The sequence below is a fragment of the Diadema antillarum genome, unplaced genomic scaffold (assembly GCF_040938485.1).
Source record: "Diadema antillarum isolate AM-2024a unplaced genomic scaffold, OU_Dant_1.0 seq00000082_RagTag, whole genome shotgun sequence".
Lineage (NCBI taxonomy): Eukaryota > Metazoa > Echinodermata > Echinoidea > Diadematoida > Diadematidae > Diadema > Diadema antillarum.
The window spans coordinates 158295-175469 of record NW_027271175.1 but is presented as its reverse complement, the minus strand read 5'-3'; the positions used below and the strand labels follow the sequence as shown (position 1 = coordinate 175469).

Here is a 17175-nt window from a genome sequence, read left to right as displayed (position 1 = left end):
CTAAATAAATGACAACAAAGGTCTTTCCGTCTCACACAGCATTCTCTGTAAATACCCCCCACCCCGAGCAGTATTCACTGTAGCACTGTCATTGTTTTGTGTGAATTCAATGGCACTGGTGAGCCCATTGTCTAATGCTAAGTCGGGAGAGCTGAATGTTTGTTTTTCGACAATCCGTATAAATCGGTAGAAATGAAGCATGTTTTCATGCATATTTTTCTGAAGCATGTTTTCATGCATATCTTTCTGAAGCATGCGTTATTCATATTTGATGCATAGGGTATCATACGACAGAAGAAAATATGGATATTTAGGTTATGAACTTTGTTTTTCGAAAACGTAACGTTAAAAGTCTGAAAATTCACTTAAAATCACCATTTGCGCTTGCAAATGAAAATTTGGTAGCACCACTGTTTGTTGTTCTAACTCAGTCATGCATGAACGATGAACATTAAGATGTACGTCAAATGAAAGAAGAAAAGTTCATCTTTCCATTGATGCATATTTCAAAAAGAGAATTTATGATTTCAATAGTAAAAAAAGTTGCAAGGAAACTCGGTTTCGTTTTTTCTGGGACACGCTGTATATTCATTTTTCGATAAGTCATTCATGCACATATGTATGAGTGTATGTACTACAGACCACTCATTGGTTCAGTTGTATCGCTACCTTAATTCACTTTGTTCTTTTTCTTTGTTCTTTTTTTTTGGCATCAGCGTTACTGTTGTTGGTGTCATTCCTATTAAGCCATTGGCATTCCTGCCTCAATTATGAATATAAAGCTCCGTCTCAATGATTTTATGTGATTACGTTTTCCTGAATGTTGTTCCCCGATATGCTCTGTTCGTAAAGAACGAAAATAATTACTGTTAAACTTGTCCGACCTACGTTACTGCTATAAGCAGACCTCCCAACCTATCTGACATAAAAGTAGGCTGTAGGGATAATTTGGCTCAAAAGTAGGAAAAGAAAGAGCAGATCCCGTAAGAAAGTAAAATTATCAAAAAAAGTAGCAAACTGTTCATGAAACAAGAGCTGAGAATGGTCAAAATTCAGATACTTTCCTCCAAATTCAGAATGGTAAGGAGGTCTGTATTAGCATTGCAGCCGGTGTGAAACCGAGATTGCTCTGTAGTCGTCATAATCACATTTACAGGCGATTACATGTGCGTTAATCATATTATTGTAACGTTTGGCTCATCATCAGTGGTTGTGATCATCTTCATTAAGGCAATCAAAAGCATCCTATCGTCGTGACCATCACCATCATTTTGGTACCAAACATTATTCTCGAAATAACCAAGCACCATTATACAGATCAGCAAATCATACGATAGATCGAAGTTATGAAGTCATATCACATTCACTCACACGAAAAATCATCATCATTATCATCATCATTATCATCATCATTATCATCATCATTATCATCAGAAGAAGAAGAAGAAGAGGAAGAAGAAACAAGAGGAGGAGGTTCATTCAAATCGAAAAGAAATGCAAACGTCACGGAATTCCCAGTCATATGTTTTCATGAAACAGTGAAAGGAGTTTGCCGAAATCGGTGAAAATACAGAATATCGACTATTTCAGCTCAAATTACTGCAGATTTTGTGACTTTGGAAAAAAAAAAGACATTACGGCAAAGGCCGTTGTAGTTGCTCTCTCTCTACTAATTTGAAGGGATGGTATAGTTTTTGTTCAGACGGGGCTTTGGGTTTCCAACTTTGGGGGAGACAATGAGAAACCTCATTATGAAATAATTATGTAAGAGCAAGAGCATACAATTCTGAAGGGGAATTCAAAGTAAATCAGATGAAAAATGGCTTTGAAATGGCCGAGATATTCCCAAACAAATTAGTCCTATTAAAAGGTCAGACCTATCTCTTATTAGGATCATTTTGTTTTACCTTGTTTTTGGATATCTCAGCCATTTCAAAACCGATTTTCATCAAATAAACTTGTATTTCACTTACTCTCATTCATATTTCAAAGTGGTTTCTAATCATCTCACGAAAAAGTTAAAATCTGAATCGCCATCTCAACCAAAACTACTAGTATCCATCCCTTTAAACTGAACGACTTGCACTTTGCTCACACCACACAATGAAAAACACGAGGAGACACAAAAGAAGTAAATCCTCTTCAGACCATATGTTTGCTATTTAAAGAATTCATCATCCACAATCATTCTTTAATTGTGCATATAATCTTGACTCTTTTTGTCTTTTCTCTTCCTTTTTTTTCTCTCTTTTTCTCACATGAATTTCATCCATCCTTGATCTCAAAAAAAGTATGTCAAACAAAAACACGACATTCATGGTTTTGATATCATCTTATAACAAACAACTCACGAAGGGGGGAACATCAAACTGGCCAACACATGATGAGGTCCCCTACCACCTCCACACTCGGATTGCACAGACTTAACCGGAGGATATACACTCAAGTGAAGACCAATACATTATTATCAGAATAGTACGAAACACACAAACTTGATCCACGACCGTGTACACAATTCTAGGAAATGTTGCATGCATGCATATACTTCATCACATCTTTTCATTGCTGGAGTCAACGATTCATGACGTCATTACACAAAGATGCGGTCAATATGGTGGAAAACATGATTCAGTTTGCACTCTTAATTAGACACTCTACTACAGACTTTTTTTTTCATTATCATTCAGTACAAATACTTAAGAAAGTGTTCTTATTTCTTTCCGTGGGAAAAAAAAACCACATCTCTCGAGAGGATATATTGTTGAACGAAGTAGTACATACAGATCACGCAGTCGTAAAATTGAAAGAATTCACAAACTGCAACATACATGGAGCTCTCTGTACACTGTGAACAAGAGAACTCATTCAATAAAATACACAGCTATTTATCATCTCATATACATCCATTGGTTCGTCAATAATTAATACATCTTATTCACAGAATGTACAAAAAATCAAAATAAAATCAACTCTGTTCATTAGAAATCTCTTTATCAAACAACGTCTTCACTATTCTGTAATAAACTCTCCACAAGTAAACAAAGTTTTTCGCAAAAATGTAGTACAAGTAGGTAAAAGCTACTGAAGTTTGGCATACTACTACGAGATAAAAAGGAAACAAAAAACTTCTGTGACTCTTAATTACGGAGGTAATAAAATAACATCTTCAAGATACTAAGCTGCGAACCACATTTAGACTTATTGTTTGGCATAAACTATCATTAACAGCTTGAGCCCATACAAAAGGCAAACAAATCATACAAAGCAAGATTTCTTTTCACACCCTATCTTAGGGTATGCACCAGAACAGTCCACACTTGTTGTTGGCTGCCTTAAAAATGGGATCTTGAATATCACTGCAGGCAGTCTGGGACTACAGCTTTCCTTGACTGAAGAGATGCAAGAGCTAAGGGAGGGGGGGGGGGGGGGGGATTGTTGTCAGAGAAACCCACTCTTAGAAAATAACTCCACAATTTCTATTTTGACTGTCCTATGGGTCTGTATCAAACTCTTATCTCACTAAATCAATGACCAAGTATTGTCAAAATTCAGAAGTAATATTTTGAACCAAATTTGGCTTTTCCTTTCATCTTTCTTCTCTACTGCTCATTAAATTAAGGCATGGGGAGAAAAAAGGCATGGCTAAAACATGACAGGACAGTGTCGTGGACATTGTTGAGAGACTTATCAGTAAACAAAACTCCTTCCAACAGCTTGCACACATTACACTGAGCAATGATTGATAACAAAAAACGTTGATCCATGGTTGGACTTCAGCACTCAAAATCCAAATTCATGATTTCCATTCCTTAAGTTTGAAGCTTCAGAAAGGGATTTCAAAAAATAAAAAATCTTCTACCTCCCCCCCCCCCCACCAAAAAAAAAAAAGCAAGCAACTAAACAAACAAATAAACAGCATTTGTATCCACAATACCAAAGCAGACAACATGCTCAACAATGATATTATATTGATGCATACTACATTTGCATTCATTGTGGTAAAAAAGCCATAACACAACAATAAAAGCTTATTTTCTGCTTGATGGGTTTCAGACGGGGGAGAGGGGTGGGGTAATCAGTGACAATATGGGTGCAAATGACCTTTGAAATAGCTCACCAGCACACAGGTGGTAAAACATCTATTCAGAATCACAGGCACGCACACGATATATGTATATCTATTGCAGAGCTACATGTACATGTACGTCTATTAATCTGCTGTGTACTACATTGCAGACTTAGATATGTATATACTGAACTACAAGAACATTATAAGTTGCTGTTTCCATTGCTTTCTGAATCTGCATATTAAAGGGTTGTTGTCATATTTTTTTTTAGGCATAGCATTGTGACAAGTCATTGGCAGAAATGTTAACATCATGTTAACTTTCACATCAGTGCCGGGGGATTTCCCTCACAGGTTGAGAGAAAGAAAAGAAACAATTTAGAAAAAAAAAAGAGAGTAGATATAAAAAAAAAGGGACACACATGGTTGGTGTGTTAACTAACAAAGTAGTAAAGAAGTCTGCCCAACAGGCAAAGGTTTTTCCTCCACATACACACATCAACAGGGTGTGATGAACATCTACCGAAGTACCCTAGCTCCTTCCTACAAAGTCAAGCTATAACCCTAGCTCATAATCACAATGAGTGTGTACGCACAATTATCACAAATTGTGGACGAAATCGAAAACGATGATGTTAACGATACGCCAACGCAGCGCAAACGGCACTTTCAGGAGTTCAAATCTATCCAATCAATTCTAATGTAATTATGAACTCATATGACTCATACAATGGTAGAGTGATCATGGCCTTATTAACACAAGCTAACAGATTCCCACGCCAATAATAAGCTGTTAAAGGTGTCTTGCTGTAACTATAAAAAAAAAACCAACACATTTCCTGATGTTCAAATGCTACAATTTCACACAGAATATACAGTCACTTCACTATCTATGCAGACATGTATCAGATGACTCGACCTCTCAATAAACCATGTGCAACAAACAAAAAAAAAGAAACATGCACTGTATATCTTTTGTTTATACAGAATGTCCATTCTTTTCTTTGGCTACTCGGTATCCCCCTCACAATTGTCCACAAATGAAAAAAGAAAATGCTTTACAATTGAATACTGCAGACTATTTCCTCCTATCTAATTACATGGTACACTAGATAAATTGGCAGCCTATACATTTCCTTTTCAATAAGTGCAAAAATGAGGTCCAAGGTGCAACTGCATACCACATGCAAGCATTTTGAGGCAAACATGTTCCTCAAACTAGAACACCTAACAATGAAACTTATAAGCAGGTCTATTATATGACAAATTGCGGGTCTGTGTGTCTGTGTCTGAGCAAGTGCACACTTATGCTTATGCAAACTACACAAACTGCGATATGGGCAGTGATTCAAAACAGGATGCAAGTTTTATGACCCAACATATGACACTGTATGCAATTCACCTTTTAGTACAGCAAGCTACTGCCTGATATTCTGTTACGCTACCGTTCAGTGCTCGGAAAACTAGCAAATCACGCAAAAGCTCAAAATCTCTGTGACTAACTAGGTTAGTGTGGCTTTGTTGGCGAGAGCAAATAAAACAGAAAGACACATCACAAGTGGATATCGAACACATGCACCATTTTTACCTCCACATGGAATTTGCATGATTGTCCTAGGTGTCTCCAGTCAAAACCCCTCCTAGTACTATGTATTTCACATGACACGGGTGCAAATAACCAGCTAGCCTTTGAGACAGACTTTCCCATTTTATGTCGACTGAGAAAGCTAATATTCTACTGGATTGGACGGTATGAATACAATGTTCAAACTTAAAGAGAAGGGTTTCAAAGGCAAGCCAGCATCAAACAAAATACCAAAGGGTAGCTTTTATGACTGCTTTGTATTCCCATATTAAATGCCAAGTCCCGCTGAGCATAAATTGGCACACAAGTTAATGACATATGCTGGGTCTTAAAATGACATACAGGGCTTTGGGGTTTTCAGCATCATGAAAAAAAAAATCAAAATACAGCACAGAATGCGGGCAACACTGCACAAATGCCTGGCATCAAATATGCATTCAAACTGAACATTCTGCCTGCGAAACATACCCATAAAGGAAAACGCGATTTTGATATATATCCTCAAATACATATTCCTATACCCCTTACCATCCCAACCCACTCCATCCCACCCTACCCTTACAAAGAAGAAAGAGAATTCATGTCAATAATGAACTGCATTACATTAACTAGAGAGCCGCATCAACTTTCTCTCTACTGCCACACTCTAAAGCTATTCTTTTGGCCATGATTATTAAGCAACTAGAGTCCACGCTTCGAAAAAATAAATCCATTGTTCATGAAATGTCTTTGGTTTGGAGCATTCTGTTTTTGGACGATCACTTTAACAGGAAAGGAAAGAAATGAAAGTATGACGTAAATGTAATGGAATACCTGGAAGGCCAGAACAAAAATTTTGAAATTAAAAGACCTAAACATGAACACTTTTATATCACAGACACCCTATCTCATGATCTGTACCTATGCAACTGCACAGGGATCCTAAAACTTGTAGAACATATACTCCATAATCAGCTACAATTAACATTATTATAAGCTGAAAAGTAATCAAGTATTTAAAGCACAACACCTGCTTCAACGTCATGGGCTACAAGAAGAAGAAGAAAAGAAAAAGAAAAGGCAATACCATACGCTTTGTCTTTTTTACTTTCACAGGAATCTATTATGAAAGACTTCCATTGAATGGGTCTCAGTTTGTATAACATTTATTAGACAACAGAAAAATACACGTATGGGACTGTCCAACTTAAAGGACTGCAACTAAGTCTACACCTAGACAGAATTGATCATTCTGACAGCAATTTATGAGAAATTTTGAGTGGTGCCAATTCAGTCCAATGGAATACATTCCCTAAGGTAAGACCAACAAGGGCAAAACTAGTGTCACACAGACTACCGAGCTTCCTGATGATATTTTGGGAGAGTTGACCATAACTCATGCAGCACTCAGACTTTCTCCAGGAGACTGTAGATGTATAAATGGTGCTTCTACATCTACAAAATGTCTGGTGGACTGCACCACTTCAAAGTTGACGAGTGAATTTTATCTTAGTATTGCTGTTTCAATCATTTTTTGTACATATATATATATACTCATCAGAAAAATGGCTTGCTTTTCACCCCTTGCCATTAGCCCTTTACGTAATCTCAGTTTGTACGTACAGATGTAAGTTTCCACAAAAAGTCAAATGGAATATTTCACAAGGGTCTGCACACATTAGGTTGTTTTACTGTTGATGCCTGGTTTCAAAGGCATCGCAGACATCTTTCAGGTGATGCAAGATTCTCAGAATAACTTTTTGCTCTAACACTTGGCAGACTTTTGGTGGTTTCAAATGGAAATGACAGCTCCAACAACCGTTTCCTGCACAGGACTATGAAACACCCATTCATCAAACATCGAGTGTCAAGTCTGACGGGTGATCTCCTAGCACGGGTCATGTGCACTCTGGCAGGCAGAAAACACCCGATAGAATCCTACGTGAGCATACTCTAATTACAGACCTCAGGCTTCATTCTACAGTTGACACAGATGCACGATTTGAAAAGTATTATAGCTTTAAAGGCGTGATGAAAACGGAATTACAATCACAATACGAACTCACTCGATCATATGCCGATGGTGTTATCCTCAAAGAAAATACTGATATACCATCATCAAAGTTGTGGTTTCTAGAGAGCTCAAGCATGCTCTTATGACATGACCAGAGAATGTACGAGGTGGTTGCCATGCATGCAATCACAATCAGTGTCAGGAGAGTGAAATAAAGAAATGTGTGTGTGTGTGCGTGTTTTGTGTGTGTGTGTGTGTGTGTGTGTGTGTGTGTGTATAAACATATTGAAACAGAAAAGGCTTCAATCACACTTACTAGCTTCTTCTTGCTTTCTATAACAAAAAATTTGAATGAAAGGAATGTTGCAACGGGGGGTATGTAATAAGTATCAAATCCATTCAAACCCAAAGTAAGTTTGAACAACAGTTCAAAAACTTGGAGAAAAAAAAAGTATGAAGAATCATGAGCATCAAAAGCATGTTATTCATGTTGCCATGGTGATCATCAGACACGCCCCCGGCCATCACTGAAACAGAATCAGCCAACATAAGGCTTGCTGCTCTCTCTCTCTTTTTTTTTCTTCATTTTTTTTTCTTCCATTTTTTTTTTTCAAATCTCCTGGTCAATTCAGATGGATCTTTGTGACACAAAACAAATATGAATATTGCTGAAGAGTTTAAGTATAAATCACAATTCGTGCCGATATCATCAAAAAAGTACTTGTCGGTTGTGCTCCATCTACATATCTGTGCGAGGTTGACAGCCCAAAACTTGTAAACAAAACCACAAAAAAAAAAAAAATCACGATTGTCCACAGCAATATGAAAAGAGACAGGGACCACAAATATCTCATTCAGTAGGGACACCGTAAGGTAATGCTGCTACATTTAAATGCCCACGTGTGACACTCTCGTAATGATTACGTACGTTCTTAAGTATAAAAACGAGCAACTTTTTTCTCTTTTCTGCTCGCTATTAAAGCATACTCAATAAAGTGATCCTATATCATATAAAGTGAACAAGAGTACAAGGAAACATTACCACTACAGTTGTTAAGTACATCTTCTGGGAAGACTGGCGTTTTTTGTTTTTTTTATTCTTGCTGTCGACTCGCAAGGCAAACTGGGAAGGGCCAAGGGGGCGGGGTCTACTTATCTCACAAGACTCATCAAATATATTAAGTATTTCATCTCATCTCTGCGTCGGACGGGACAGATTTACTCCTCCTAACTCCTCGATACTACTGTCGATTTTAATCCCTCACCAACCCAACCACCCTATTAATCCCCTCCCCCCCCCCCCATCCCTCATCCTTAATCAGTTGTGGCCATCTCTTTGATTTCTCTCAAAACTCTGGCATCCCACTGATCGTTCCTGGATGTCACGTTTCGTTCGCATTTCTCAAAACCTTCAACAGTCACACGGAACAAGCGAGACACACTTCTTCACAAAATGTTCACGGACGGTTCTCTGTACAGCTTCTCCCACGCTGAGATGAGATTCTGTACATTAGGGCAGTGATTGTTTTCTTGTATGCGTGTCTGTTATGTTTTTTGCTCTTAGACACTCGGTACAGAAGAATCACAAATAGACCAACTGGCGCTATATGGCACACTCCCTCAGAGAGTGATGGAACGAAACATCAACAACCACAACAAAAGATTTTTCACATCTGTGATAATCCTGCACAGTGAGAGAATTGGATGACTGAATACGTTTAGAGTACTTATCTGCTGATTCTTTTCATTTTTTTTTCTTTCTTTCACATACCAGTCCTCAGTGTATACGTGGAGATCAGAGAGCTGTTTCAAAAGCCTGGGAGAAATGAAATGAGTCTCTGAAATCTAAAGTTTGACGAGAACATCAAGTGTGACTTTGACTAGAATGGGACTGCTTTGGTTAGAAACTGCCATGCTATATCTGAACTGCCTCTATTTTTTTCTTTCCAATTCAGTTTTCTCATAAAAGGTCTGTCCAATATTCCCTCACTGTTTTCCCCCAAGCTGAGCTATCATTTATTCAAGGTGTTGAACCCTCTTCACAGGAGGGGAGAAAACCCTGTAATCGATGTTTAATCAGGAACAGTTTGTCCCATTGTCTACCAGTTCCCTTGATATCTTTAGCTTTCTGCAAAGCTACTGCTATCAACAGCAGTTCTGCACCTCTCACTTCCCTCCGCAAAGAATGCCAAGAACCACGCCCTACGATCCCAAACCTTTTCCCAATTCCGTGCTAACAACCTCTCTCTACTCCCCACCCCCACCCCCATAACCACTCCTAATACGTCTAACTCCCATCTCTCGAATAACTACTGACCACCGCAACATCACTTGACCTTCTTGTGGCCCATGGCCCGCATGCCCTCGCGGGCCGCAGTCCAGAGCCAGAACAGACCCGTCCCCAGGACCCCCCCTAGCTTGCCTCGCCCCGCCAGTCATTGGATGACGCAGAACTTGCGGTAGTCCGCCTCGATCTCGTCCTCGATCGGCGTCATGTCCGGGTGCTTGCCGGACGTGTCCGGGATGTACTGGACGTAGGACATGGAGCGGCACTCATAGAACAGCATGTAGGCGTTGTCCATGTCGATCTCCTCCTTCACCTCCTGAATGGGGAGTGACAGAAGGGAGAGAGAATACATCACTCTGAGTAAAATTGGTAATTAGCATTTCTTCACGATCCCATTCCAGTCTTCATTGAACGCTTTGTGTGTAACATTCGTATACCAGACTCTGCAGACAGCTTGCCAACTTTGCACGTTTTGCTCCAACACATAACACAATCACGCACAAACCGATCAATAATTCACAATATGTCACAGTACACTGAAGGAAGGCCTTTTGAGATCTGCTTCAAACATTATTATTCATGGAACATGAACCCTACTGAATAGTCATATCAACAGGCTCCGGTCGACCAATGGAATGGCGTGCTCCGCACATCCTCTGTCTTGGCGTTGTCCAGCCTGTTTGAATGCATCTTATGACCACCAGTGGAGGTCTGTGGCGTGTATGCGCCATACAATATGCAAATTGGGTTCGGGCAGTTCGGGGAACAAAAGTTGGTAATTCAAAGGGCTAACATGAGAATGCGAACCAGATCTCAAAAGGCCCTCCCACAGTCCAACTCAGCTGAACTCGCCTCGTTCACCCCCACTCACTCACCACCATACAGTGAGTACGGCTTTGACAAAAGGCTAGAAGAGGATGGGTAAAATGCACATGCACTCACCTTGACACTGCTGTCATTGTAGCAATACCACTTCTTGTTGGGATTGACTGCATAGGACACGTAGTGTCCACCCCCGAGGATGCCTGTGTGGCTCTGTGGTCAAACAAAAACAGTGAAATTTTAGCATTTAACCTTGACCTTTAGCCTCTGACTTTGTGCATGTGTGCCCGATAGTTACTAGGCGCAGCTTTGTCAACTCATACATGTACATGCACATGCCAAGTATCAATTGGGTTCCTCTGACAGTTCTCAAGTTCTGTTGTCCACAAAATTTATAAAAGAGACACACAGCCCGAAAATATACTGCATCTGGCGACACTTCATGCAAAGGAATAAAAACAGAAACAATTCCTCCAACTCTGAAGGTTGACACGAAAACTGGATTTCTCTCCCTCCCTCTCCATCTCTCTCCTTTTTTGGACACTCTTTCCTACTCCCCTCTACCCACTTTCTTTGTTAGCATTTTAACTTCACAAAAAGGGCTGCCAACATTTATCTGTCTTAAGCCACAAGATTTCAAAGAGCCATCTGAGAGGTACGATGTACTTGTGACTTTCATGCATCACAATAGGCCGTAATCCCTGAATGAGGGAGGTTTTTACAGTCTCCTGTCACAACACAATGAAGTACAGGCAACTCAGGCTATAATGGAAGTCCTCAGGAATGGCAGTTTTCTTTAATTTCTTATTTCCATATTTCCTTATAACTGAACAAATAAAGCGTATAAAGATATTGTGCAAGCAATAATTTCGGGGCCTGAGTTTCTACTTCCTTGTCACAAAATTTTGTTGCACCCATGTCGGTTCATTATATTGGGAGTGCACTGTACTCTAGTTCTCAGGGAGTTGCCGCAGGTCAGAATCTGTCAAGTGAAGACATTTATGAAGAATCATCAGTATGTGGTGCACAGAGAGCCACAACAAGAGACTTACCACGACGCCGTACAGGTCGTACATCTGATTGTCGTCCACGTCTTCGGTGTACGTCTCGTGGAGGAGTGGGTGGGCGTCCGTCGCGTCCACGGGCGGCGTGAGCAGTGAGGCCTGCTTCTTTAACTTGGGTTTCCTCGGTGAGCTGCCCCCCTCCGAGCCCGCGGCATCTCCCGATCCCTCCCCCTGCCCGCCCTCCAGGGTGCTACACCCACTGTCCTGGTCCTTCTGCTCCACCCCTCTCTCCGCCGGATGGCCATTGGGTAGATCGGAGGCGGACCTCGCCTGACCGAGTCCGTTCACTACCTGTCCGGCATCGTCGTCCGACTTATTATTGAGCTGAAGGGCTGATGGTCTGTCGTATCTGCTCTTGTTGGTTCCTGCATCCGAGCCACTTTGGTGCTCTGCTTTGCTCGTTTCTCTTCCTCCAACCTCCGCATCTTCATTGGTTGTCTTTTCATAGCCTTGATGGCTGCTCTTCATTTCTATCGTGTTCACGCTGACTCCGGTGCTGGGACCCAGGACGCTGTCTCCATCCCCGTTCTTCTCCGGTTCTCCGCTGACGTCCTCTGACGACGACGACGGGTCCCTGTCCCTCGGCACCACAAAGTTACTGATGTTGAAGTTCCTCTTCGGGAACTTGACTATCTTCTGGGACTTGACCCATCGACCGTTGACAAATTGGAATCTCTTCAGGTGCACAATCTGCATTCAAAAGAATGACAAAATTGAATATTAGCTGCTGGTTTATTTTTCATCAACGTGCAGAGCAAACCAACATTTGGCTTTTAAAAACAGCAAAATTAAATCGCAACTGCTGATTTATTTTTCACCGATTTGCAAAGCAAACCAACACAGGAAAAACAGATTTGTCCAATTCCTTTGCTAGATCCTTTCTGACTTGATTCTACAGGTTCTAACATTGTAGTAGTTAAGTAAACAAACTGAAGATGTTCTTAGTTTGTTCTTTGTAATTGTCATAAAAATTCAAGTGATTATGATAGAAGTAGCTCTTTAGATTAACAGTGAGAATGACAAGGGTGATAAATGTTGAAGAATAATGATGATGAAAATATTGATGATGATGATGATAATGATGATAATGACGATGATGATGAAGGCAATAGAAGCAGTGGAGATGCTGATGGAGACGGTGGAAACAGTGACATGTATAATGGTTATAATATAATAGTAATGAGAAGGATGATAATGATGCTGATGACAATGTTGGCATGACAACTGACTTACCAGTATTGGTGGGAGTTTCCATATGTCCAATTTCTTGGCGGCTAGCCTATGTTGCTTACACTTGGAGCAATAGTACAATTCATCCTCCCCCAGCTCCTCCTCCTTGGTGAACGCCCGGAGGCAGTCGTCCAGGTTGATTGGTTCCGTCTGCAACCGCCGGCTGTTCTCGCAGCTCCCGTGCTCGCTCACGATCTATACCAACATCAAACACAGCGTTTCAAAGCCACCCTATCATAGAGATTCGCATCTGCTCAATATTAACCCGTTGAGGACGGTTTGACTTTGCTACAACACACATTTCCCGTAGACATCTGCCCGAGTATACTCGGGACTCGTCCTCAAGGGGTTAAGTTGCATACACTGCCCAGTGGCCTAGGCACAGGTGCGTACATCCCAAAGTTCACTGTGATTCTATTTAATACTTCACAACTACTTGACAAGCATTACACGTATTGCCTTTTCAGTGAGTCCCTCCATTTTTTGTAAGAAATATTCTGTATGCTTTGATGATTTATGACAATGTTTCACTATTGTTGCATATTCATTTTGAAAAGTATCATCTACATTATTTACTCCTTTGTTGGGTGAAAGAGTGAAGTGTACAATGTTTACTGCTATGTAATGTTGAAAATGAAAATAAAATTTGAATTGATTTGAAATGACATTCATCACAGCCTTTTATCCAAGGGATGGTAAGACCATAAAAACTTTACTTACTTCCCTTCCAATTCATTTCCTAATTGAGCCAAGAGCTGTGCATAAGATTTCATGCTCTTCCCGCATCTTCTAATTACACCACACATCTTCAGTGAATGAGATGGAACCGTGTTTCTACCACTCACCCTCTCCTGAGACGTCTGATACCGGAGGTGCAGCGCCGTGGGGTCCCACTCGATGGCTAGGTAGGCCACGCCCGTACCAAGTGCCTCCCCGTCGCATTGGACCTCGCACCCCCTGCAGAACCTACATGGGCAGGAGTTGGCATGGTGAGAAAAGGAGAGGTTTACCAGCAATATTGCATACAACATTCTATGTATTCTAGGTAAGACGAGATGAGATTGCTTTGCAATCATCCAAATTTAAGCACACATTATAAAAAAAATCTACAAACTTAATACCTTTGATACAACTGACCACTTTTTAACACAAGCATTTGATCTATCCTCAAGCCAAGAAAAATGTAGGAAACTCCTACGACTTACCAAAAATAATTCAAATTGTACCCTGCTTCATACATTTCCTACAAAAGTAAAACGAAGGAACATCAAGACATCTTTTCAGTCATTCACTTGAAAATGTACTGAATGAGAAGTTCAGCAGTTTTGATATGGGAATACACACTGATTTTTTTCTTTTTTTTTCTGCAGCCTTTGAAAAAAAAATGCAATATTCAGGGGAAAAAAAAATCTCTGTACTTGTACTTAGCTCTGACCCATCAGATTATAACCAATACACACTAAAAAAAAAAAGAAACCAACAGCACATACATGGTTATCTTTTAAATTTTGACAAGTTGGCGGCATCCGGTATCAAAGCAGATTGAAATGGTGGGAATTCACTGTCTAGGATAACCTAATGCTGTGCTGGGCAGTGCCATTGCTGTGTTACAGGTGCTGTCTGAAGCATGGGCAGGGTGCCAAACAAACCATGCAATCAATGCGACTTCCCTTGGCAAATCAATCAAGCATGTACATCAAGCTGAGGAAACATTGCATCTATATCTCTCTTGCCTTCCTTACACCAACTAACCCATCAAGCCTTTTTAAACGCAATCTGCAACACAGCCTATCTTGTCATAAACCCCAATTTAACTCTTTATGTGCCATGGTATAAACCCCCTGTGTGCCACAATATTGTGAGACTGTAGCATAGTTATGCTTTGGGGAAAAGGTTCTGTTTTTCAAATCTATGAAGCTTTTATAGATTTTTGTTACCCTGGACATGTAAGGCGCAATGTTGGAGAGGAAATGCCACGCTTTCTTTTTTATGTAAATTCTACGACAAATCTGTGATTGCTTTGACCAGTAGCTACATTATTGTAAAGGCATGATTTTTGCACACAAAACAGTGACAGAAACTTAGAATTTACTTGCAAATCCAGTAAGGAACACCCACTGATAGTCAATCACCACATTAAATACAAGCTACATGTAGCACAAATGGAATCAGGAGAAACGCGTTCACTGTACTGCGGCATTTGGCGATTAATCGATCAGTCTGGGCGGGTTTGTGCGTTTGAGCAGAATATGTGAAGTTGGCATGCCGTCGACTGTGTCAGGCGTGTGAACGTGGCACATAAAGAGTTAAATCTACTTGCTAATAGTCACTTCGTATCAAAACGAGGTGGCTTGTCATTCATGCTAATGTTGCAACCAGAACAGCAGAGAGGCTTTCAGGGCTGACTGAAGTTTTTAACACTGTTCTAAACCTCAGCTGATCACAGTTTACATGGGATTACAAGTCTACATCAAAGCAGTTCATACTCTTCCATTAAAGCACACTGATTGATATCGATTTACAACTTCTGACACATCTGTAAGCAAATCGGAGCACACACATTAAATTCATATTATTAAAAAAAAATGCTACAAATTCACACCAACTGGACATTATCCACTCACTATCAAAAAAAAATAATAATAATAGAAGAAATAAAAAAACAAAGAAACATTATTCTGCCTAAACAAATATATTGATCATATCAAGACTGTATGATAATATCTAGATTCTGGCAGATATACAGGCAGAGGGTAATACACTTAAATGTTTCCCAACTGGTCAAACTTGCAAATAACCAGTATCTTTTTCTTCTTCTTTTTCAGTTTTTTATTGATTGTGAACCTGTTTGAGGCTCGGTTGCCATTTAATGCACCGACGTCCTAGGATCTTTCTTCACCAGTTTGGTTAAAGAAAAAAGCAAATGTTGAGGAGTACATCTGTAAAAGGAATGACAGGGCAAAACACAAAGAAAAGAAGGAGGCTTGTTCGATGCATGCATGTTCTACCATGAGCAGAGCTTAACTGCACTGCACGATGAGAAGGCTAGAGAGGGCGATAAACACATCTCGTCAGTAGTGGAGGGAGAAATGCAAGGAACATAAGAAAGAGAACATATCATGCACACATTTGCATCGCATGCAGTTGCGACTGAAAACAGGAATAGCTGAATATATGAAAGAACCAAAGTCCAGAGAATTTTCAAGAAAAAAAAAATCAAACGACATCTTCAAATATGGACATGGACCGTTCTTATATTCAGGAAAACGTGCCACCCAACAGACGTAGACGTGAGCGTGTATTCTCTTGAGCAGAAGATGTGAAATCATGTAGTCATCTCCTTCATGTCTATCCGATCAAAATCAACCTATATGTACTTAAATCACCATGATTCATGGGTCTACATGTAGCATGTAGTTTGTTTGCTTCCTTTTTTTTTCCGCTCTTTTTCGACCAATTTTGCTCATTGCTTCCTTTCTTGATAGCCAACAAATTCCTAACACTTCTGTGAGGTTACATCTTGAAAGATTTAGTTACGTATCTAGGAATTCACTTCTCTCTGCTCACTCCAAAATTTATCTGTCACTGAGAATACCAGCCTATGTCTAGATCGTCATTTGGTCTGATGACAAGTGCAACATTGTCTCTTTGTTTTCACACTATATGCATACGATCTTCATCATGCATACGATCTTCATCATGCATTTACTAAAAACGAGAAATAATTAAAAGTCATGCTGCAATATAATGAGTTTCTATCTAGACAACAAAAATGAAGAAGTTTGTAACCTCTTATGTCACAGAGAAAAAAAAAAGAGTAAACTGTTATGTTATCAAGTAAACATAAAAAGAGGAACAAAAGACCAAGAAAGTCATACAAGTGGTTAGTCTACAGTGAAATTCACATCGAGAATGAAATTCAGTCAGATGTTACTGCATGTCACAGCAAAGTAAAACAAAAAAGTCATGAAAATGAGAGTATAGAATAACACCAGTCTACAGGCAAGTACAGCTCACGGATGCAGTTTGAAAGCGCAAAACTCGCACATCTAATTGTATACTTTTCATCAAATTTTCACCCCTTTTCCATTTTTCAGACATTCTCTGTATAAAGCGGCTGCAAACACT

General features: G+C 39.9%; 1 protein-coding gene across 1 annotated transcript in view; it reads right to left on the bottom strand.

Annotated features, from left to right (window-relative positions):
- Window positions 1–10061: 10061 nt before the first annotated feature.
- LOC139726265 (ubiquitin carboxyl-terminal hydrolase 32-like) overlaps window positions 10062–17175 on the bottom strand; it is an 89957-nt gene continuing 82843 nt past the window's right edge. The window contains exons 26-30 of the mRNA XM_071637332.1: window positions 13893–14013; window positions 13051–13242; window positions 11806–12507; window positions 10874–10966; window positions 10062–10247 (exon numbers count right to left, since the gene is read on the bottom strand). Coding sequence (XP_071493433.1) covers window positions 10080–10247; window positions 10874–10966; window positions 11806–12507; window positions 13051–13242; window positions 13893–14013 — 1276 coding nt within the window. The 3' untranslated portion in view covers window positions 10062–10079. The remainder of the gene's footprint in view (window positions 10248–10873; window positions 10967–11805; window positions 12508–13050; window positions 13243–13892; window positions 14014–17175) is intronic.